General features: G+C 33.2%; 1 protein-coding gene across 1 annotated transcript; it reads right to left on the bottom strand.

Moving 5' to 3' along the window:
- Window positions 1-13,600: 13,600 nt before the first annotated feature.
- Window positions 13,601-17,577, bottom strand: LOC111915896 (high mobility group B protein 15). The gene is made up of 6 exons (XM_023911532.2): window positions 17,414-17,577; window positions 16,801-16,879; window positions 16,495-16,657; window positions 15,770-15,907; window positions 14,559-14,947; window positions 13,601-14,374 (listed from the first exon to the last, which is right to left on the bottom strand). The coding sequence occupies exons 1-6, from the start codon at window positions 17,560-17,562 to the stop codon at window positions 13,763-13,765; spliced, it is 1,530 nt and encodes a 509-aa protein (XP_023767300.1). The 5' UTR covers window positions 17,563-17,577; the 3' UTR covers window positions 13,601-13,762.
- Between the last annotated feature and the right edge of the window lie 6,961 nt (window positions 17,578-24,538).

Here is a 24,538-nt window from a genome sequence, read left to right as displayed (position 1 = left end):
CATCATTCTTCTGACATTAGTAAAGAACAACATCATAAACTGTTACCTTTTCTTGCATTCGAAAGAGAAAAAGTTGATGTCATGTCATATGATTGTGAAAACACAATAGCTGATTTTAACAAAGTACCAGACGATAGGTTTGCATATGGCGTTGTTAAGATAAATGAGTTTTAAAATGTTGATGAATTGGTTAATATTGTTAATGAAAGTTTGACAAAAGATAAACAAGTGAAAATTTTGAAACGAACTGAACATTCAAAACTTGATTCACAACTTAATTTTGCTAATGTCGATGAGAATTCGGATATTCTTAGCGAAATCAGTGAAATTGAAGAAGAAGAAAGTATTGATTGTTCTCAGTTATCTATCATTCATATCACATCTAAGGTCAATGGGTAAAGAAATTGTTAATGATTCGATGGTTAACGATGACATTGGAAAACCCTCTACTTCAAAATTTTTTGACTTTGATGATGTGGAAGTTCGAGACATCGAAGAAGGCCCTAGCTACTCGTCGAGTTGTCCCCTCAACTCATCGAGTTCACTCTGAATCTTAGGACCGATACAATCGACTCAACTCGTCGATTTGAGTCCCCCAACTCATCGACTCCATCATCCATTCCTCATTTCAGTCGATTCTAGTGCTCCAAAGTTTTAAAATGAATAAAATACATTTCTTCGGAAATGCTTTGATAACATATTTATCATATTTTTCTGGGAACAAATTCCGCAACACTTTTCTTTAAAAGGTTACCCTGATTTTCAAACAAAGCATAAACAAATCGGTGTTTTTTGGTCGTGAAAATGGGAATGTCACATTTTCCTTCCAAGAACCATCATTTTGTTTCGATTTCAGAATGAGGTGGTGTTTGTTTACCTTAACCATTAACATGAAACGAGAAGAACCAAAAGTAGCAAGATCATAAACGAGAGCTAACTCGGGCGACCTAATGTCCATATTCTTGGACTGATTCAAGCGATCAATCCAAAACAGGATCCTCCAAACCACATACATAGTTTGGTTATAAGAAATTTGGGTAGTCGAAAAGAAATCATGAATGATACTAGTAAAAGGATAAGTTAAACCTAGAGTAAATGGGTACTCAAGAAAGCAAACCCACGTCGGGGAAACAAAATTTGGTTGAATGGTAGCCTCAAAAGGTCGAAAAAATACATCAGAAGGAAAAGACCCAATGGCTTTCAATGATTCCATATCCTCATCATTGAAGGAGCAAACCTCATCATAAGATAAGATTTCCTGATCACTGAAGTCATTCTCGGGGGAAATGATAGCACTAGCTCGAGAACGACTGGTTTTCTTAGCCGTGACGAGGAAAAGCGGAGCAACAGAAAAAGAATAAGAGGAAAATTTTACCTTCACAATGAGACGATGACGACTCGAGAAAATAAAAAATAAATTACCAGAAACCCACATTTATAGCAAATAAGAGATAAGAAATATGATTTGACTGCTTCTCGGTTACCTCGAGTTAGATAAAACTTATCCATTGAGGAATAATTTTTAAACTCTTCTTTATCTCATTTTTTAATTTAAGTTATTTCTTTAATATTCTCACATTTGTAGGAATAACTTGGGGCAATTGTTAGGGCCAGTATCCTCAAAGCATTCAGGATCCTCAACCCTCATCAGATATTCAGGGTCCTCAACTATCTCAGGATCCCGATTATTATCGTTATTATTATTTATTAACATTTATAACGGTTATATTTCATTCACAACTAGCATGTGTGCAGAAATAGTTAAGGGAAGACTTATTCTCAACAGAGTTTCGTGTCAACTATGCTCAAGACCCGGAATACCAAGTCAACCAACGTTCATAAAGCTGGTCATAGAGGATCCCGGGAATATCGGACATCTTGTTAGCTAGTTTAGACTATAAATTGACACTTGTATCTCACAAAAAAGACACTCTGCTTACTATTAGCTTACTCTACAAACTTTTTCACTAGTTTTTACTGAAATACTCTCTGTAATCATCATTTTTACTAATAAAATCATCAAGGAAGGTGATCATTATCACCTCCCAAGGTTTTGTGTCGGAGATTCTAGCAAAGATCAAGGGCTTTCCTTGTAAACAATCGTGTCATTCTCTTTACCTTTCTATATTGCATAATTTGAAGATGACAACTTCTCATTCAATTTGGTTGATCGATACTTGTGTAATTTTTTACCAAAACAGATATTATTTGATTCAGATCTGGATGGGATTGTTGGAAGCATTCGTAAGAGGGAAACAAGGTTGTGAGGGTTGATCTCGTTAACCCTTAGCTAGCTTATGTAGGAAATGAATCATTTAGAGCTCGGATTTCTAGCTTATTCTATTTTAGTAGTTCGAGAGTGAAATTTCTTTGTTACTGTATTTCTGGAATATGAGTGTGTGACTTGTTATAATTGATCATATTTATATTACAGAATGTGGGTCTTTCATATTGACAAAGATGGTTCTACTTCATCGGATATTTAATCTAGTATCTAGAACACAGAAAGGCAGACATGTGGACTGAATCATACATACACGTAGGCAAAGACTTTTATTGACTGACCTTGTAACCGGTTAAAAGATCCCTTACCTATTTTAGCAGGTAATTTCCAACTTTAATAGGATCAGATATAAAAAAAAGATGTAAATTACATAAATCGTCCCTCGTAGAGGTGCCAAAATACATGTTTTGTCCCTATTTTCAAAAATTAACTCGGACTGTCCATATATTAATTTTTTTATCACTCTAACAGTCCCTTACTAATATTAAATGACTATTATGTCCTTATCAACTTCTTTTTTAATTTTTTTTTTATCATTTTTAAATTAAAAGAATAAATAAATAAAAAAATTAATTACCCCCCCCCAAACCAACCACAACCCAACCCTCCCCTCTCCTCCCTTTAATTCCCTTTTCCTTTTCGTTCTACTTTCCCTAAAAACCACAACACTGGAACATGAACGCCGTAGCACCATCGTTCTTTTCACCTCCGGTCACCACTACATCACCGATGATCCACAACCAGTGAAAGTTCAATTAAGTAAGCTCATTTATGCAACTCCACGTATCAGATCTACTCCTCGATTTTTGTATTTATAAGGGACAAAGAAGCTCATTTCTGCAACTCAGAGCCGCCACCACCATACCTGCAACTCGTCGGTTGGTGGGAGAAGAAGATAGAGATGTGTTCAGGTGGAGATTTTTTTCTCGTCGATTCTCCTATTCTACAATGATTCTATTTTAGATAAGAAAAATAAAGAAAATGGGAAAGAGAAAATCACATAGACTCCATCCGTTATCTCTGACCCACTGCTTTATTCATCGTCTTCTCCACCATTCCACCATTAAGCCACCTTATACCATCATCTTCGTTCCGACATGGATTTAAATAAGGGTAGGGAAAACAGAGAAAATATTTGTGTGAGATTTAGAAGATGGAAGAAGGGGAGCACCACCGGCGGAGCTAAGAGAGGGCCAGTGGGGGCCATGGCCTCCCTGATTTTTGGCATTGTAATATATATATATATATATATATATATATATATATATATATATATATATATATATATATATATATATATATATATAGGGTTGAGATCGGTTGGGAACTCATAGTTTCCCGAGAACCCGAGAACTAGAAATTGAGCGTTGGATCAAAAGTAATTCATTAAGTGCATGATCATCATCTTACCAATCTCATTTAATGTTTAATTTTTTGTGTTATTGGAAACATTAATAAAAAGTTTTAAAAATTAACATAATAACTCAAATTTCGGATATTTTTTAAAATTATTTTCGATTTTTTTTAAATGGAGATCTTTTAATTTTTTTTTAAGAAAATATGATTTTATTAATAAAAAATGAAAAATAAAAAAAAACTGCAAATTTTTCAAAAAACAACTGCATTTAAAAAAAAGTTGTATTTTTTTTTTAAAATACTGCATTTTTTTTAAAAAAATACTGCATTTTTTTTTAAAAATACTATATTTTTTTTTTCAAAAAAAACTGCAATTTTTTCAAAAAAAAAAAAAAATTGTATTTCCTTTTAAAAAAACAACATTTTTTATTTTAAACTGCAAACGTTTCGAAAAAAAAAGCTACAATTTTTATAAAAAAACTTGTATTTTTTTTAAAAAAATGCATTTATTTTAAAAAACTATAGTTTTTTAAGAAACCAAATTTTTTCAAAAAGACACTACTTAAAAAAAACTGCATTTTTTTAGGTGCATATATGCATATTTTTGGTACATTTATACAATTTTTATAAGTGCATATATGCATATTTCATATATTATAATATTTGTAAATCAATCATAAGAAAACTTATTTTATTTACTAATCTATAAACACAATACAATAAATATTTTATTCAATACAATATAAAATATCAAAAACAAAAAAAAAATGCTACAAAATTTCAAAGTGTTTTCATGTCTTCGTGTCAATATTTCCATATTTTCTTCAATTTATCATTTTTCATCTCTTCAATATTCAATACAATTTCTTTCAAATATACAAGAAAAATAAAAAGAAATTTATTGATGCAATAACACTCACAAAAATACATATGTGATTTACATGTGAATCACATGTAATTCATATGTGATTTACATGTGAATCACATGTAATTCATATGTTAATTACATATGATTTACATGTGAATCACATGTAATTCATATGTGAATTACATGTCAATCACATGTAATTCATATATGAATTATAATTGATTGATATGTGAATCACATGTAATTTACATGTGATTTACATGTGAATCACATGTAATTCATATGTGAATTACATGTGATTTAAATGTGAATCACATGTAATTCATATGTGATTCACTTGTGACATGTGATTCACATATAATTTATATATAATTCATTTGTGATTTACTTGTGAATTATATGTTATTCATAAGTGAATTACATGTGATTTTCATCTGAATCACATATAATTTATATGTGATTCACTTGTGACATGTAATGGTTTTTTTATTTTATAAAAACCCATTTTTATAAAGTACACCATAATGCATTAACAAAAGCAAACTAAACCTTTTTTTATGAGCAAGGGGCGGCCATTTGTTGCTTCTTTATCATGTTTTACCATGATGTAAATAAATATACATACATACATATATATATATATATATATATATATATATATATATCAAGTAATTAAATAAAATGTTACAACACTATTCTTTTTCTTTCTTTACTACAGAACTTGTCATAAAATGTTATAAACGTCTCTTTTGTAAGTAAATAACAAAAAAGAAACAAACTTGAACTTAGTGGTTTACCTTATATCATGAGGTGTAATAAATGTCTACTGTGATCCTTTTGCCAAAGCAAAATCCACAATCGTGTCCAAGCTTATTTTTCTACTCACAACATCCTGCAATATAAAGATCATTAAAAGTTAAAACCATTCCACTGATTGTGTTTTATTAAAAGAAATTTAATGTGGTACAACTAGTTATTCATGTAAAGTAATTTTACCATAAACACATCAAACTTATCCATAGCTGAAATGAAGCTTCTATCATCTCATGAAGTGCAAGTGCAAAACATAGTGATGAGAATGATTTCTCTCCTCCTGTTATGCACCATAAAGATTATTATACAAATCAAACAAATTTAAACTTCAAATTAACTTACAACAAGGAAATTAAAGTGTTTCCAAGTGTTAATCTACTTGCCAAAGTTCTGAAAATCGCCTTCTTTTCTCCCAAAATCCGACCTAACTCCTCACAAAACCGATTGTCTGAATTATAAGAGGATAAAACCACTTTAAAATTGTCGAGACGTTTACACGGCCCGTGTAAATTAAAGGGTGACATTTACACGGCTGTGTAAACAATAAAAGTAAAATGCTCAATTCTTCAAGGTCTCCGAAGTAGAATGCCTTTGCATGTACGTTTACACGGCCCGTGTAAATTAAAGGGGATCATTTACACGGCCGTGTAACCTTCTGAGAAGCCAAATTCTTCATTCTCTCACTTCTTTGCTCCAAAACTTCTGTAACTCTGTCTCCAGTTCTTTTAAACTTCCTCCAACGATTTCTAACCTTCAAAAAGTCCCTGAAATATCATAAAAGTGTGTGAATGGAATTGCATCATGAAAAATCCCGAAAAATATGCAAAATTCATGAGTTTAAACCTTAATGCAATGCACTTTTATGAACTAAAACTACAAAATGAATGCATGAAATGCACCTAACAAGCTCCAGTCATAGAAAATTGTGACTATAACGACGATATGCAACCGATGGATTGAGATATACCTAAGAAGAATCAATTTCAGTCTATGGAGATGTTGATGGAGACAGAAGATCGACGATGACGAAGGTAATCGATTGATGGCGTGACGATTACTGGACGCGGCCATAGATTTCAGATGGTGGCATTGGATTTCATCAAATAATCAACGATGAAGTTGTGAAAGAAAGAGGCAATCAAGGGATTAGAGAGAGAAAGTCTGAATTTGGGGGAATATCAAGGTGAGAGAGAAGGGGGTTGGTAAGGACGACGATGGTTTTAGGGGAGTAATCTGTGGGTTACCTGATCTTAAGGATAGAACATTTTTCTACCAAGTTTACCCTCGTGACTATTTTTAGTAAACCTGATATGCCACTAAACTTATTAATATTTGCAAATTTTACCACTAATCATCTAAGCCATACAAATAATTGATCTAACACTCCACTTTTAGTTCTCGGGTTCTCGGGAAACTTTGTGTTCTCAAATGATCATTCCCCCCCCCCCTCTCTCTCTCTCTCTCTCTCTCTCTCTCTCTATATATATATATATATATATATATATATATATATATATATATATATATATAATAGATTTATCAGTTTGCTAACGTCTTGGCCCCCGTAAGGTATTATAATAAGGATACTATGTAATTGAAAAAATTATTTAAAAATGTAATTAACTATGAATATTAAATAATCAACAAATCGGTTATCTTTGATTATTATGCACGTAAATTAGTTCCAACAGAAGCCAGAAGTTTGTTGAAAAAAATCAAGATAATTCTAATAAAACTAGAATACTCATTTTAGGAAACTAAAACTCTATAAAAGAAAACCAAACAACAAATTTAACATCTAAATTATTAACAAGATAAGAGATCATCAAATTTGCTTCTGGCGGAAATCATACCCACCGCCGGAGTGCTCATCCGCTAGAGTCGCCCAAAAATCCACCGCCTGAGTTAGCATGGGAAAAAACTCATTGCTGGAAAATGTACCCATTGGGTCTCCGATCGACACCGCCATTGCTAATTTATGTTAATCCGACTAACATTGCCTTGATATCTTCTGTGTTTCCGACCACAAATCGCTACAGTAGTCGCCACTGCCGCCACCAGAGTGCTTACCAGACGCCCTTTCTGACTTTTGCGTCTCCGCCCACCGATAGATCGATCTCCAACTAGACAGTGCGACTCTTCAATCTTTCCGATCGGCTATCCCCTTGTAAGCTTCTTAGTTCTCTCTCCTGTCTCCTTCTTTCTTTCTCTTTCTCTCTCTATAGTATCATAATGACGTTTGTGTTTCTCTCTCTATAATATGTTAATGTTTGAAACTTAATAGGAGAATGAAGACATATAGGTATTAGCTGTCAAATTTAAAAGATTATAATTTTTAATTGTTTAATACTCTTAGCTGTCAAATTAAAAGGCTATAATTTTTAACTGTATAACACTATTATCTATCATTTTTTTATAAAACCTTTTAGAATAAGTTTTGTTTGTTTAGTAGAAATTTTTAGAACAAACTCTGATTATTTGTTTATATATATATATATATATATATATATATATATATATATATATATATATATATATATGATAATAATAATAATAATAATAATAATAATAATAATAATAATAATATGTTAACTATTATTTTTTATATTATTAATTTTTTAGTTATTTGTTAACTATTTATTAATTATGTCATGTAGAGTACGCCAAAATGAAAAAACAAGCAACAATTGATGGATTTTTAAAAAGAAAACATGAAAGTTCTTCTCAAGTACCAGTAGAGCCACCCCCAAATGTTATAGATGCAAATACTCCTAATGATAGTGATCCTGTGACCGCGAATCAACCCAAAAAAACCTTGTCTTTAAATGATTAATATTGATCTTAATACACTAGCACCGGATCCTAGTTTGCGTATCCAAATTTACAATTATCCAATCAATTAACGAGATACAGTTCGGCGAGCTTATATGAATCTTGGTCCCTTTCAACCAACACTTTCTGCATATCCAAAATCTAGACCAGAAGACCATAAACATAGCTTTCAAGGTTCTTGGTTCAAGCAATTTCCATGGCTTGAATATTCACAGAGTTTAGATGTTGCATTTTTTTTCCATGTTTCCTTTTTAACAAACCTTCTGGAATAGGATACTACGGCCAACGGGCATTTACTATAGATAGATTTCAAAATTGGAAGAAAATAGGTGGGGAAAATGTGTTTTTTTGCAGCATATGGGAATTGAGTGTACATCTTTTCACAATGTTGCACAAAAATCATACGATGATTTGTTAAATGAGACTCAAAATATACAAAATACGTTTGAGAAATTTACTGATGAGGATCGTAAGAAGAATAGATTGAGATTGAAAGCTATTATTTATGCAGTCCGTTGGTGTACCTTTGAAGCAATTGCATTTAGAGGTTATAATGAAAGACCAGATTCCATTAACAAAGGAAATTCCCTTGAAATGTTGGAGGCAATTTGTTCTTTTAACAATGAGATGAAAGAATTGTTTTGCCCAACTCCTAAACATGCATCATATACATCACCAACAATTCAAAAGGAGATTTTAAACCTTATCTCTAATAGGCTGAGACAGATGATTTGTGAGGAGACTGATGGTGGAAATTTTTGTTTACTTGTTGATAAAGCACATGATGAGTCTAACAGATAACAAATTTCTATTGTTTTGAGATTCGTAAATAAATATGTGAGGTCATTTCAAAGGTTTAAAAGCATTGATTTCAAAGGATTGTCTATCTGCATATTATGTTCATTGTTTTGCTCATCGATTGCAATTAGCATTAATGGCCGCTTCACAAGGAGTTATTGTGGTGCAAAAGTTTTTTACTAAATTATCTTTTGTTATCAACGTCGTTGGTGCTTCTTCCAAGCGTTTCGACCAACTAAGAGATGTACAAGCCGAACAAATGGCATATTTTAAATCTATTGGTGAGTTGGAGACTGGTAGAGGCCTCAATCAGATTGGTGCATTACAACGGGTCGGGGATACCAGATGGGGATCTCACTTGAAATCAGTTTTGAGCTTAATAAAAATATTTAGTCCAATTTGTGAGGTTTTACTTAAAATTATTGAGGATGACACTGGTTCGATCAATGGAGATGCAGATCTAGCATATGATACTATTACTACATTTGAATTCATTTTTGTTCTACATCTCAAGAAAGAAATAATGGAGATCACAGATTTATTTTTCCAAGCTTTACAAAGACAATCTCAAGATATATTGAATGCATTGAGGCTAGCTGCATCCACCAAATTGCTATTGCAAAAAATGAAAGATGAAAAATAGGATAGTTTTCTCGCTCATGTTAAGTCATTTTGTCTTGAACGCAACATCGATATCCCTAATTTGTCTTCTTCTTACTTTAGTAGAGGAGCTCGAGCTCGTAATGAGCATAGCGATCATACACTTGAACATCATTATCGAGTTGATATTTTCATCGAAGCAATTAACTGCCAGTTAATGGAATTAGATCATCGGTTCAATGATAGCTCGATGGAGTTACTCCATCTTTCAGCAACTTTAGATCCTAAAAATTCTAATGAGCCTTTTCGATGCGATGTATGTCAATTAGTAGAAAAGTTTTATCCTGAAGATTTCAATGAAACCGAGATAAATCTTTTGAAGATGCAACTCCAACATTACGAGGTGGATGTTGTTCAACATGAAGAATATAAACAATTGATATCTATTTTAGAATTATGTCAATTGTTGATAAAGACTAGAAGAGCAACCAACTTTTATCTTAGTTATCGAGTACTTAGCCTTATACTCACTCTTTCGATTTCCACTACTACAGCTGAGAGATCATTTTCAGCAATAAGTCTTATTAAAACAAGGCTACGAAATAAAATGGAAGATGAATTTTTGAACGACTCATTGATTTTATACATCGAAAGGGAGCTTGCGGAAAAGATTACTTTAGAGACGATTGTGCAAGAATTTAAAGACGTTAAAGATCGAAAAATTTCACTTTAATGAGCGATGTTAGAATATTTTATATTAAGTTTTTTATTTGATTTTTTATATTTTATGACGTTGAATCGAATAAATTTTTTTAGAGCTTCTTTTAAAATTTTAGTTTCGGCTCCCCTGGTATAACTTTTCATGTTCCGCCCCTGGGGAGAACTCGCTAGAGGGTGCTATGAGAAGAGAGCAAGGAGGAAGAAGGGGACAACTTGTGTATCTTGATGAAACTTACAAGATATTGCCAATAGAGGAACAAATCGGGAAGGAGATTGAAGAAGTGATGAGGTCTCATTTATGGAACAAATTAGAAGTGGTTCATTCGGCTGATCAAAGGGATGGATCAAGAGATTGAGAAAGAAAAACCAAGAACCGGTCAATGTTTACCACTCTGGGAGGAGCTCTGATTGAAAATCACGGACTGATGCGCTTAGTTTCATATGCTTAGTTTCATGTCAACGATAATCACGCAGACAAGGTTTAATTAGCCCTGTCGAAAATACCCGATACCTGAATTACCCGCCCGATTTTTTTGGGTATCGGGTATTGGGTAAATTTTTCCGGATAATCGGGTTACCCGATTTTTTTTCGGGTCGGGTAAATGGTACATTTTTTGGGTTTCGGGTATACCCGAATTACCCAAATTATTTTAAAAATTCCTTTTTTTGTAGAGCTTGTACTATATAGCAGGTATTTGATCACGCTTAAACTAACTATCATTATTGTAAAACATAAATATATTTTTTATGACAATAAGACACTAAAAATATTAAAAGTAATTTTTATATATCATCACGTTCTTTAAAACTTAACTGTTTTCTAGATTATAGTTTTTATTGCAACTAACAAACTCATTATCTTGACGAAACTTCAGAACATGACAAAACTTATGGCTACGTTTATCTTAATCATTTTAAACTTTTAAATTAAGATCTTTAGGTATTTATTTTTTTGACATCTTATTAGATTAGATTAAGTTGTTAAAAAATTACTTGATATCTCATGTATTATTGACTAAAAAATCTCAATGCTCAAAGCTTGAATAACTTCGTTTATGTCTCGTTTGTTTATATAAACAAGACTAATAAAATACGATGTATTTATTTCATTAAATTTATTTTCAGGTGAAATTAAAAAAAATAATTACATATTTCGGGTAATACCCGAATTACCCAAACCCGACCCGATACCTGAATTATTCAGACCCGAATTACTCGAATTTAGTTTGGGTAGGGTAACGGGTAATTTTTCTAACATGAAAAAACCCGTATTACCCGACCCGAATTACCCTAAACCTGAAAAAATTACCCGTTCAACACCCCTAGGTTTAATAATAAGTTTTATCATTGAGCCATTCTATTTGATCTATAAAATACTTGCTGCCTTTCAAATGTTTAACATAAGAACAAGAGAAAGATGTAGATAAACTTATAACAAGGCTGGTTTCAACTTTAACGTAAAGAAATTCACATTGCATTAATGGAGCTTATGAAAATGAGATGGAAGAAAGGTAAAACTCGTCAGGGTGATGTATAAAAGTGGGTGGGTCCCACTTAAATTTCTTTTTCAATAAAAAAAAAACTAAAAAACATTAAACATCTGAAAAATAAATGGAAAATAAATAGATAAAGACATTATAGTCCTTTCAAAGTTTCAAAGTTTTAAACAATGTAAATTAATTTTTGAAAGATAAAATTGCAAAAATAGTCCCTGTGGTATGCAAATTTTTGGGATTTTAGTTCAAACGGTGACTTTTTTGGTTTCGTAGTCCTTTTGGAGTGGTTTGTATGTGAAAATGGTCCTTCTAAAAATTGAAATGACTATCTTTGGGTATTTATTTTTCATTTTTCTTTCTTTATTCTTACAATTTAATAATTATTTATTCATTTTAATAATTAAAAAATGAAAGATCTCTCTCTCTCTCTCTCTCTCTCTCTCTCTCTCTCTCTCTCTCTCTCTCTCTCTCTCTCTCTCTCTCTCTCTCTTCCTTTACCGGCAACACAACACAAACGCTACTGCACCCCTTACCATTACCTCTGCCTTTTTAAACTTTCTTCTCCAACCTTAAGAGGCTTATCTCCTGCATAAGTTGAAACAAATAAGAGATGATGACATGTGAAGCAATAAACGAAATGTTAAGGGATTAACCTGTGTGGAGCTCCTCATCCCTACCGGCTACACATTACAGGCAAAGCATTAGGGGAGGTGGAGGTCCTCATGCCTACCACCGCTATCCGATAACTCCTACTTCCAGTATTGATGCATCAGCATTCTGATTTTTCCCTCCGGGTAACTCCTTATTCCATCATCAATTCCTAAAGGGTTCGCTATTATTGGCGTTTTTTGATGCTTAGCTTGAAATAGAATGGCAGAGAAGGAAGCCCTAGATTTCGAAAACTTGGATTGATCTTGAATTTCTGGTACCAAAGCTCATGTTGGCAATGATCAGAACAGATATGACCTATATTTCAAAACGTTGGGATCACTTGTTCAATTAGCGATTTGCAGGTTTCAAAAAAAGAGGGATAACAGGATCAGGGTTTATCAGGCGATTGGTTGGGGAACAAGATGGGTGGGGTTTTTCCGTTCTTTACTGACGAGAGAGAGAGAGAGAGAGAGAGAGTGAGTTTGAGGTCTCTAATCGTAATAGTTTGTGCAGCTACCGTCTTCGTTGACCTATTGTTCATCATTTTTCCTAGGCGATCCAATGTTCATCTTTTTTTGAACCAGGCCTTCAATCTAAAAACAATGACATGTTGGTTATTTTTTTTAAGAACACACACAAATGAAGTTCTTGATTATATTTTACTAGCCATAGATAAGAAAGGGAAGCGTTGGGGAAGAAGATGGAGTGCGGTTTTTTTATTCTTTGCTGACGAGAGAGAGAGAGAGAGAGAGAGAGAGAGAGAGAGAGAGAGACCTTTCATTTTTTAATTATTAAAATGAATAAATAATTATTAAATTTTAAGAATAATGAAAGAAAAATGAAAAAAATACCCCAAGGGTATTATAATCATTTCAATTTTCGGAAGGACCATTTTCACATACAAATAACTCCAAAAAGACTATGAAACCAAAAAAGTCATTGTTTGAACTAAAATCCAAAATTTTGCAATTTTGTCTTTTTGAAAATAGAAACCAATGACATTTACACCAGAACGACTGTGTAATTTATTATTTATTAAAAAAAAAAGTTATGGGCTTTTTAAAACCAATACAAAAACTTTATTGGGACTTCCGTAATAACCCTTCCAAAAACGCCTTATATCTTAAAAAAGGAGTTGGATCCTTTATGGATTCATACCTCCTTACAAACACATCTCAATACTTACGGTAAAAGCATGCAGAATTAATCACAACATTAAACGAAACAATTATAGAATCTACAACAAGGTATTAACATCTCTAAAGCAATTTTCTTCAAGAAATCTACGTTCTACAATATCTAATAACTACAATTTCGCGAAAAAAACAATATGCTAAGGAATCTTCAATCATTTGCCGCTGCCCCTCTTCCTTCAAGAGGCAGTGATTCAGAATTAGCAGCCATTGCTTCGTTTTGAACCCCATCACCCCTCGCCATTGAAATGTCTTCCCGGAAAACATCTGGTTCTTCATCAAGATTCTCGTTTATACCTACCGATTCTTTCAAAGGCCTACATTCAACTGTTCCTCCAAACTCGTTTTTTGACTCATTTTCATCTTTATCACAATAACTTTTCCCAGCATGTTTTGATTCAGACACAGATTTAGGTTTATCTGACTCTCCGACAAGCAAACTCCCAGCTTTCGGGTCCATTACAACGTCCCTTCGGCGTTCTTCATCTCTAATTTCCGTCACAATTTCTGCTACTGGCGGAGGTAGGCCGGAAATTGAGTCATTATCTGCAGTTTTTGCTTCATTTTCGAAGCTGCTTTTGTCACTACAGGCAGACGTAAGCTCGTTTTCGGGAGTTTCAGGAGAGGCTCCGCCACCGGTAAACGGCTGTTGCAGCAACGGGACTGCATTGGTTATGACTCTTCCCGTTTTTAAACTCTCCCTGTAATGCTCCATTTCGATTCTATATCGTTCTTTATCTTCCATCGCTTTTTCTTGGTAAACCTGAAGCAAAAATTAACCGATAAATCCATCAAGAAACGAAAAGGAACAAGATCGAAATACAGTTTTCGAGTTTTCATTAGGGTATTATCTATATGGATCAGATATTTGAGGCCCAATTGTTTGAATAAAGCCTTGGGCTTTCAACCTCAAATCTCCGAATGGAAGTTTATCTTCTCCGGCTTACCGATTTCTTGGATTCCGTTAAATTGTTCCAAAGTTCGCCGATCATTCTACTGATGTCTCGATCTTTTCCGGGGTGAAGTGGTTTGAGTCTGGCGTGTTGTTCGGCGAAAAAGAAATTATACCCACTTCTATTCGGTTTCGGATGAGCGGGATCCCGTTTCTTCATCTCGGATTTCTTCCGGCGCCGCCGCCTGCCGGTTGTTGACGGTGGATTTGCAATTCCGGTTGAAGTTGGAGTTTGAGTTGCTTGATATGACGAGTCTCCTGTTGACTGAAAAAGAACGCCTTGTAGCTGCTCTCCGCCTATCATGACGGTGCAAAGATAACCACTCTCAAATTTTCCGTCGATTATTCCGGTCACCGGGAAGCCGATTGACGGTTCTGAAGAAGCTGCAAATGCAAAATAACTTTAATAAAAAATCTAACTGTCTGTGAAATTACTATTTTACCCCTATGATGCTTGCTGTTAAAAATCATATTAGGATTAGAAGGACAAAAAGTGAAACTGGGTGGGAATGAAACAAAATACAACGTAATTTGGAAGTCTGTTAGCTTTGCACTTTGAAATGTGAAGTGAAGATATAACCAAGAAAGTAACAATCTCAATTTCAAAAATTACTATTTTATCCCTATACATGTAAATGTATAATTATAGAAAAACTAGGATGAGAATGGCCACATGCCACAAGAACTTGGAACAATCTTTTATTATCAAGAATTTCAACAAAACAAGAAAAATAGACTTTGGGAATTTTAATCTCTTGTTGAATGACTATTATACCCCTGTATGGACAATAATTTATCACCAGTAAAATGACTATTGTACCCATAGAAATGCCCACAAAAACTGGGTACAAACTAAAAAGAGAGATTTCCACTGACCACTGCAATGATTTATCTTGTAAAATGACTATTTTCCCCACTCATGTGAATGTACAAGTATAAATGTAACGAAGAAAGTAAGTGTAACACCCTGATTTTGGTACTAGAAAATGTATGTTGATGAATTTAACTAATAGTCTATTATTCTAAGAGTAGGCTAATTATTATAGGATTGAACTGGTAGTTTATGTTTTGGTAAAAATGGTGTAAAAGAAAATTTAGGAGATAAGAAATGTAGCATGTGATGATTAAAGCTTGAAAATGATTATTTACCCCTACACGAATAAGTGTACAAATATACTTGGACTAGGATGAAAAGAAAAAATCCACCTTTAGGCAATGAGTCCTCTATAGTAGTCCTTTGTCTCTTCATCTGTGTCACTTGAGTTTCTGCATATGGAGACCTCCGATCCATTTGAAATTGAGTAAAAGGCAAAGTCATTCTAGACTTTGTACTCTGCCAAATATCTAAACAAAATACTATTAAAAAAAGCCCACAACAAGAAATTTTTGATCAATAAGGCTGTTTCTGTTACACGCGACACAACTAGACATGACTAGACAAACTATTTATACCGATTTTCAATAATGAAGATGAGGAGAACATTTATGTCTTTTGCAAAAGATCAAGAATGATTCTTTGTCCCACGTTGCACCACCTTTTTGGGTGGGAAAAACGGCAATCTTCTATCTTTTCCACATTAAGTCTTGTATGAATGGGTGATGAATGTCTGCTTAGATAAAGTGTTGTATACATAATGTCTGTTTCTTTTGTATTCTATATTGAATAATCTATTTGAATGAGACTTATGATCATTTATCCTTGATTAACATAAAATATTTCCATAATGTTCATAAATATGAACAATATTCATCGATTTTAATGGGACAAATATGTAAATGGTTAATGTCTTAGGGTTTTTTTTTTAACCCATTAAGCCATTCATCCCAGATTAAGTAAAAAAGAAACAACCTTATATAATTGTCCAGATTAACTAACTACTTAACACGATAAGCTCATTAAATAAAACATAGTATAAGAGAAGTGCACAAACCGGTAGAAACAGGTGTCCATGCTTTCGCCTTAAAGTAATAAACTTGTTCAAAATGGTGAATGAGTGACATATAATATTTTCTTAGGATAAAAGACGCATTTGTAGCCGAAGGTGGAAAATTGAAAGAATTTGTCACTTCCCTCCACTTCTTCTCTCCCAAAACCTACAATATTAAAAGAAACATATAAATAAGACCCATAAAATGAAAATTGTTACATTTTCACCCTTCTAATAATCAAACATATGCACAACAAGCTTTTTAAGTTAAATTAAAAATTAAAAGCATTAAAGAAAGATGAACACTACCCTCTTAATGCCACCACGTGAAGTGACTTCCACAAAGAGGCGATGCAAGTCTAAATCCTTCCCACCAACAATAGGAATCCTGCAATGTGCAAAAGGAATTAAAATCCATCTTTAAAATGAGAATATATGCAAATTGGTAATCTCAAACATAAGCTTCAAAAGGCTAATCATGCAAAATCATGATAAGTACAAATGTAGGTGTTTTTGAACATAAAAGAAAGAAAGGATTTCCAATTTGCTAAAGGCTAAATACAAGAAATAGCAATGTTTCTTATATATTTGTGTATTGTAGCATCCTCCTTTCATTTCATTCTATTAGTATTTTAAAAAATATACATATAAAATTCTTGTTACTACTTTATAGTTTGACATATTTACCCTTTATCAATTTAGTTGCTCGTCCAAACACACCCTAAACATGATTCACGATATATGATCTTGTTTCACACAAAATCATCATTAGGAATACTATTCTATACTAAGCAACATTTCATGCTCTTTATACACATAGAATCACGAAGCGAAGAAAATAAGAAATCCCATTTGAAAACAAGTAAATAAGTTCGTTTTTCGCATAAATTATCAAAAATTGAACTGGATAGAAAAATCTTACATGAATTTCGTCCCCATTGCTGCATGAAAGTTGCCAAGAGTATCCATGAAGAGCTTTTGATTAACTACAACATCTTCATATCTAGCGATCGGAGGTGGATATAAATAATACTGCATCGACTTTTCTTCTGTAGACGAACAAGCTGCCATCGCACTTTCTGTTCAACCCTTTTCAGCTTTCTATCTTCTGACTAAAAACACATAAAATAACAAGAAGTTCGTATAAAACATGAGCTTTTACATGTGAAGTTAACTGGAGAAATTAAGAGAAAACGAAACCTTCTTTCTGAACCAAAAAAACTTTATACGAAATGGGATTTTAATTAATCTTGTAACATATGTTTGTAACAAATGTGATGTGACTCAAGAAAACCAAGAACAAAAACAGTATTTCAATAACTGAAAGTTTCAATCACCATTAATGATCTTGAAAAGAGCTCCAATGAACATATAGGTGAAGTTGCTGTATCTATAATCAAAAGAAAACATCCATAGCCCAAATTAGGCCTGTTGAAACAGCAACAGGAGTACAATATTACAGCCATCGTAGCCATGAATTTCTTTAGAATATCAAGAAGTACAACAAAATTCAGACTTTTGATCTTTCATTTCAGAAAAAAAAAAGTGAACTTTTTTTTTTTAGTAAAAGGGTTTGCTGTTTGGTCAGCTACAAAATCTTTTTCTGACATTCTAAAGATATTTACATGTACAATATGGGTAAGAGAGATCATATAGTAACATAATAATAAATAATTATTTTCAGGAATATGCCCATATATGAACAAAACATCAAGGGTTTTTTTTTTTTTTTTTTTATTACAGTTTTATTATTAATCGAGTCTCAATGTGTATTTAATATTCTCTGGACCTTCTCTATAAAAGGTTTCTTGAAAAGACAAATCCCTAGGATATGCATTTACATCAAGAATCAGATGTTATAATAAAACTTTAGTTTTTATAAACAATATATAATTCATAAGAATAAGCTTTTCAAGGTTCCAGATCTCAAACTGGAATCTGAAATATTATTTATTCAATTACTCATTTTTGTTGATTATCTTTTGTGGGTCTAACTAAAATTATCGATCAACGAAAGAACAACTTAAAATTAAACAAAAACCCAACGTTTTTTATGTGGCAAAAAGATTAAAGATAACAACTTTCTCCCAAGAACAGTAATGTGGTTAATTTTTGTCTTGTGGGTCATCCTAACGAGGATTGAAAATTTGTCTTTTCTGGTTAATTAAAGAGAAAATACAAAAAATAAACAGATAAAGAATGATGGATAAATGAAAAAATTACACTTACCAACAAGTGACATGGCAGAATTTGCAGGCAAATTAAATAGTAGTCTACGGCAATGAATATGAAAGAAAACTTTTAATGGAATAAGGGTTTGGTTACTTTATGAAAACGGAGTATATTTTGATGTATTTAATTTGCATTTTTAACCGTGTTGATGAGAATGAAGAAGTTGAATCATTATTATTTGCAGGTGAAAGTACCATTTTGCCCTTTGTATCACAATCAATCCTTTAATTCTCACACATATAATAAGGGAAAGATTTGGGTTTTTTGGTAAAATTTTATTAATTTTCTTATTTCTACCGCCATTAAAGGATCAACATCTAATTCAAAAAAGTTGTTAATCGATCAAGATTAAACACTAAACATTATGTGGGTGTCGATAATTAGGTATTAATCGGTCTATATATTTTCATAAGTTTTTTTTTCCCCTTTTTAAGTTTTACTTTTCCAAAGAAATTGAGATTTCATCGTATAATTTTGACCTTGTTAGGCCATCGGGGGAGAAGGTTTTTACGCGTAAAGGATGATATGGCAGGGGTGTTCATGCGTGAACACTGCCCACCTAGCCCGTATGAATTGAAACCAGTTATACATCCTTATGACCAATAACATTCGATTTGTGGCAAACGGTCATTTTTTGACCCGTTAGACAATAAAAAAATTATCTTTTTAACCTTAAACTAAACCATATAAATACCTAACATTTTTACACCATTTCACACTATAAAACCATTCAAATATCTTTCTATTCTCTTATTTTTTTTTTCTCAAAAGTATGGATCAAAATTAAAATACTTCAACCACTCCAAACACGTCAACAACTCTATACACTCCAAATGATCAATATCAATGTTACATGTAAATGTTAACATCTTCAATCCAACAATCTCTATTTACCAACATTTCATATCAACCAAAATACTTCCAACAACAAAGACCACAACAATTCAATCAACTCCACTTCCAAGCTTTTCAACAGTGTCAACCTCAATAATTCCAAACACAACCATCTCAAGTCTCTTTATCTCAATCCCCACCTATAAAATTGGATAATGACGAGGATGACCGGGTCGAAGAAACACAACCATCTAGAAGAAAGACAACCAAAAGGAAAAACTACAAAAAAAAGAGGAACGACTTGGAACGAAGCTGAGGAGAAAGCTTTGGCTAAAGCTTAGATTTTTATATTGTATGACTCGAGGACAGACAACGCGTACACGGTAACAATTTGAGTTCGTGTTTTAGATCACTTTCACTCGCTTTTGGGAAGGCAAACGGGTCGAACGTATGACGCGGTGAATGGAAAATAGCGTCAACTACGAACGGCTTGCACCAAGTTTAACGACATATTTGAAAATCTGAAAAATATGCATAAAAGTGGTAGCAACGATTTCAATATTTATCAACCGCTTGCCAACAATACAAGGTCACCAACGGCGGTAAAGCATTCGGCCACCAAAAAGCATGGGAAATTTGTTTTAAGGGTCCAAAATGGGTCCTTAAACCGGAGACTTCGTATTCGGAATCGACCACCGGCTTCAACAAAAGGCTAAGAACTTTCGACTGGGATGTGGGTTTTGATGTCAACCTCTACGAAGACTCGACAACACCGAAGGGGGAGGGTCCACCAGAAGTCCAACTTCGTCGACCACCTGAAATGGACAAAGGGAAAAAAGCGGCGTCTTCAAGCGAAAAAGCGAATAGTGAAGACATATTTGGGGAAAATTTTGATAAAACTCTAAGGTTTTTGCAAAAAAAAAGTATGACTCAACGGAGGAAGTTCGTCACCGGAAACTAACACTTACCGATCTTCAAATTTTAAACACAAAGCCGCAACCGATTATCGACCCGGAAAATTTAGCCGCGTTTCTGAAAATCCAAAAACAAGTTCGTGACAAGTATGGAGATTTGGTTTTTAACGTTTTAATTTGTATGTTTAATTTTCTATGGTTTTTAAGTCGTTTAGGTTTAAATTTCTATGGTTTTATGTTTTTTTAGTAATTTAGGTTTGAAATTTTATGTTTTTATGTTTTTTTTAGTAATTTAAGTTATGTAATGTGAAACATTTATTTATGTTTTTTTTATTTAATCTAAATATTAAAAAAATTGAAAACAATGTGGATTGATAATCATTTCCTAGGACTAGTGAATATGTAGTGAAGGTGATGTGGCGCATAGGGGTTTGCTCCTTTCCTCTAGCCTCACCTCCCCTATTGTTTATTGTTAACTGCTATTACGGCTCCCAAAGAGATTTTCCCGCTAAAGAAAAGCTGGAAATCGCATCGAGACCGTCTTTGATTCTATCCTATTGGGCATTCCCCTTTCTGCTCTTTATAGTTGACCAACTCAAACCATGAATGTGAAGTCCTGCGCTCCTAAACTCGCCCCTTCCACTTATGGGGAGTAAATCTCTAATGGTCGGTGTGACAACCCGAAATTTCTATTCTGTACAAACATATCAAGTCAATAAAAGTCAAAACAGTTGCTGTCAATTTTCAGACTTTTTAGAGTAAGTTTGAGTATTTCAGGATTTCACACTTTAGTGATAACAGGAGAGAGGATGCTCTAGGGTTTTTTGTGCAATGCAGTTATTCCAAAACTCTAAGAAATTAGAGTTTACTTCTTAAATAAAATATTTTCTAACAAAAACCCTAAATCTTAGAGTATACATATGAGAACTTGTCATTATTTACCATTTTTCCTTAAACTCAAGATCTAAAACCCATTCTCTCTCAAGTATCATCCAAAAAGATTTTCAAGATCTTCAATCTAGTAAGTGTTTCTAGCTTCCTTAAGTGATTATATGCTTATATCTAGTGTTTTAACACACTTCTAACCGTGAAATCATTCCAAAAAGGTTGATTCTTCCTTTTCACCAAGAACACACACTTGTGTTCTTGGACTTTTAGCTCATTTCAAGCTTCCACAAAGTAAGTACTGATGGGTTTTGTGCATAATACATCCTATGTGCTCATACAAACCCTAAAGCTCGGATCTAGGTTTCTCTATTGTACATACTTTGAATCCAAGACTTAGAACCCTAATACTAGCATATGGAAATCAGAATTCACATGTAAATAGGTTTAAGAACATACCTTGATTGTTATGTAGCAATAACAATCCAATTCCTCCTTGAATTGACCTTGGAAAGCAGAGAGTCACAAGTGTCACTCCTCTAATGGCTTACAAACACCATAAGCAAGTGGAGAAAGTATATAGAGAGAGGAGGGAGGTTAGAATTCGTATTTGGGACTTCTTGGGAAGGGATACACGAATTCATGGCCTTGGGGTTGTTTATATAGGTGTAGAGATAGGGTTTCAGTCATTATCCTTATCTAGTTGATTATCCATTAAGCAACCAATAAGATAATCCTTGAATCCTTATCATTCTCGAATTCTAAGGCTTTCCAACCTTAAATTCGTCCACCATACTTATAAGATAATTCTTACCTTATTTTGTAACTATCACATAATTACAAATCAGCCCCTCTAGTTTAATTAATTACATTTGATCACAAAACTAATTCTTAATTAATTATCAACCAATATTAATTAAACAAATATGATTTCTCCTTTAATATATTATTCTTATAACATATTAATAAATCATATTATCCTCTCTCTCTTTATTCATTTCTCCAATCAAGTTGCTTCGGTGAAGGCAACCCAAAAGGACCATGCACCATCGGGTCAAGTACATACCAAAATAGTTATGGACTTAGACACTAATCCAACAGTCTCCCACTTGGATAAGTCTAATAACTATTCTGCGTATGACTTCGGATCCCGATCTGCAATCGTAGCTTTCCAAAGCCGCTGTCAACTCTGATCATATCAGATACGCGTGTCCTTAGATAAGGGATCATATATTCCTCCATTCTAGATATCATATGAGATATGATTTCAAATCATTCTCTTTGTACTACTTCTCGATTTCTGATTTATGACGACTGACTAATTGAACAAATCAAATTAGCCCTAGCCCGGCCGAGCATTTACGTTTGTCATCACTAAACCATCGAGGGGCCCAAAGATATCGCTTTTATCCTACTTTGAATAAAAGGAACGGATAAACTTTGATACAATGCTCGCTTGCACTCACGCACCGAATCACACACAACAATATGTTTTATAACACCAAGTTACTGGTGCGTTTACATATTATCAATGTGCAACCGATTTGCAAGATACAACTCACACATCTCGGTTTCAAGAATATAAGATGTTATCGTCTCACCAATCACTCGTGATACAATCCATGGAGTGATCCAAGTGAGCGTGGGTCTAATCCAATGCTCAAATCACATTCATAAGCACTCATGAACGTTGCAGCAAACTCTTGCTTATGTCTAATACTCTTTTAGACAATCCACACACCAATTCACGACAGTCTTCATTCATATCTACTTCCAACATATGAACGACTGTGGCCCGTTTGAATAATTCGATTATTCTTAATAAACTCAATTATTCTGGAAGTCAAAACATGCAAATGTGAAACACAAGAATAATACTAATCCCATATGGCCTCAATCCTTTGAGTATAAATAAAACACCTTTTATTTATCACCATATTGATTACTCATTATTTGTCGTTTCGGGTAATCAACTTCTTACTTGAATTCCAACACTTGTCTCATGCTCCTAGCATGCACACAATGTTTACCTATGGTTCTTACTTTGTGAAATAGATCACATTGAACACATTTCCAATCCTTCTCATTTCACAACTCCAAATCCGTTTTTCATAAGTTAAATAATATCAAATTTTTGCTACTTATAAAATATGCTAGATTCTAACATTTTATGCAATGATCTCTTTTGTAATGTCACTGCACCAAAATCACAAAGACTATTGCCAATGATATTACAAAGTCCTCTATCGGAGATTGTTACAAGACAATTCCATAGATGTGATGTCTCTCACTCAAAGTACTTTCTTTGAACATCCTTTTGCATAGAAGTTTCTAATCTAGTCATAGATTTCTCAATATTCAATTCCCAATATGGACACACTTCCATATGTTCCATATGACAACTCATTCTTAATAGAATCTTATCTATTCATAATGATGTCGATATGGTCCATCCAATATGGAAACATTTCCATATTTTCCAATACTATACTTCCAACTATTCACAAGCGACCAATCCTCGTCGAACTTTGGATTGTCCTTTGATAGTTGTTTAATTGTTTTTAGTCAAAACCAATTCTAGTCCCTTTTCCCTCTAAATGCGCTCGACATTTGGAAAATTTTAGAATGGTCAAACATTAAAGCATTTGCAATCGATCATATACCCGAAGCGTATGGGACACGACGCATAATGTTTTATTTGCTATGTTCTCAAAATTCGAATTGTGAAGAGGGATGCCGTAATCATAATCGAAATTTTAAGAACACACTTTGTACCTTTGACTAAATTTTATTAACATTTCTCAACCTAAACCTTTAGATTTGAAATGAAGCACAATATTCTCTCCCTTAATTATAGCAAAACAACTCTTCAACTATTGCGACTTTGCAAAGTATGACTCTTGTTTTATATAATTAATATTGCTAACCTTGCAATACTTTCCTTAATAATCATACAATCATAACTTTCCCACTATCTTGATGATTATTATAAAACATAACACTTATGCTCCCACTAGCTTCGACATGTATTCATAAACATCTTAACTTTCAGAAAACAATGCTTATTGAATTTCTTAAGTTCATGTTTCTAATACTTAGTGCTTTGATAATCTTTTATCAAGGATTCTTTATACACCTTTGCCTTCGATAGTTCATATGTGTGTCTAAACAATTAAGACTAA

Source organism: Lactuca sativa, chromosome 1 (assembly GCF_002870075.4).
Source record: "Lactuca sativa cultivar Salinas chromosome 1, Lsat_Salinas_v11, whole genome shotgun sequence".
In the NCBI taxonomy this organism is placed as follows: domain Eukaryota; kingdom Viridiplantae; phylum Streptophyta; class Magnoliopsida; order Asterales; family Asteraceae; genus Lactuca; species Lactuca sativa.
This window is presented reverse-complemented; position numbering and strand designations above follow the sequence as displayed.

What these genes read in the sequence shown, in the direction of transcription:
- LOC111915896 (XM_023911532.2), bottom strand. Translation starts at nt 17,562, where the DNA reads ATGGCAGCTTGTTCGTCTACAGAAGAAAAGTCGATGCAGTATTATTTA. An exon ending in GCAATGGGGACGAAATTCAT is followed by an intron (nt 16,880 to 17,413) that starts GTAAGATTTTTC and finishes TGCACATTGCAG; the next exon opens with GATTCCTATTGTTGGTGGGA. An exon ending in AGAGGACTCATTGCCTAAAG is followed by an intron (nt 14,948 to 15,769) that starts GTGGATTTTTTC and finishes TTGCATTTGCAG; the next exon opens with CTTCTTCAGAACCGTCAATC.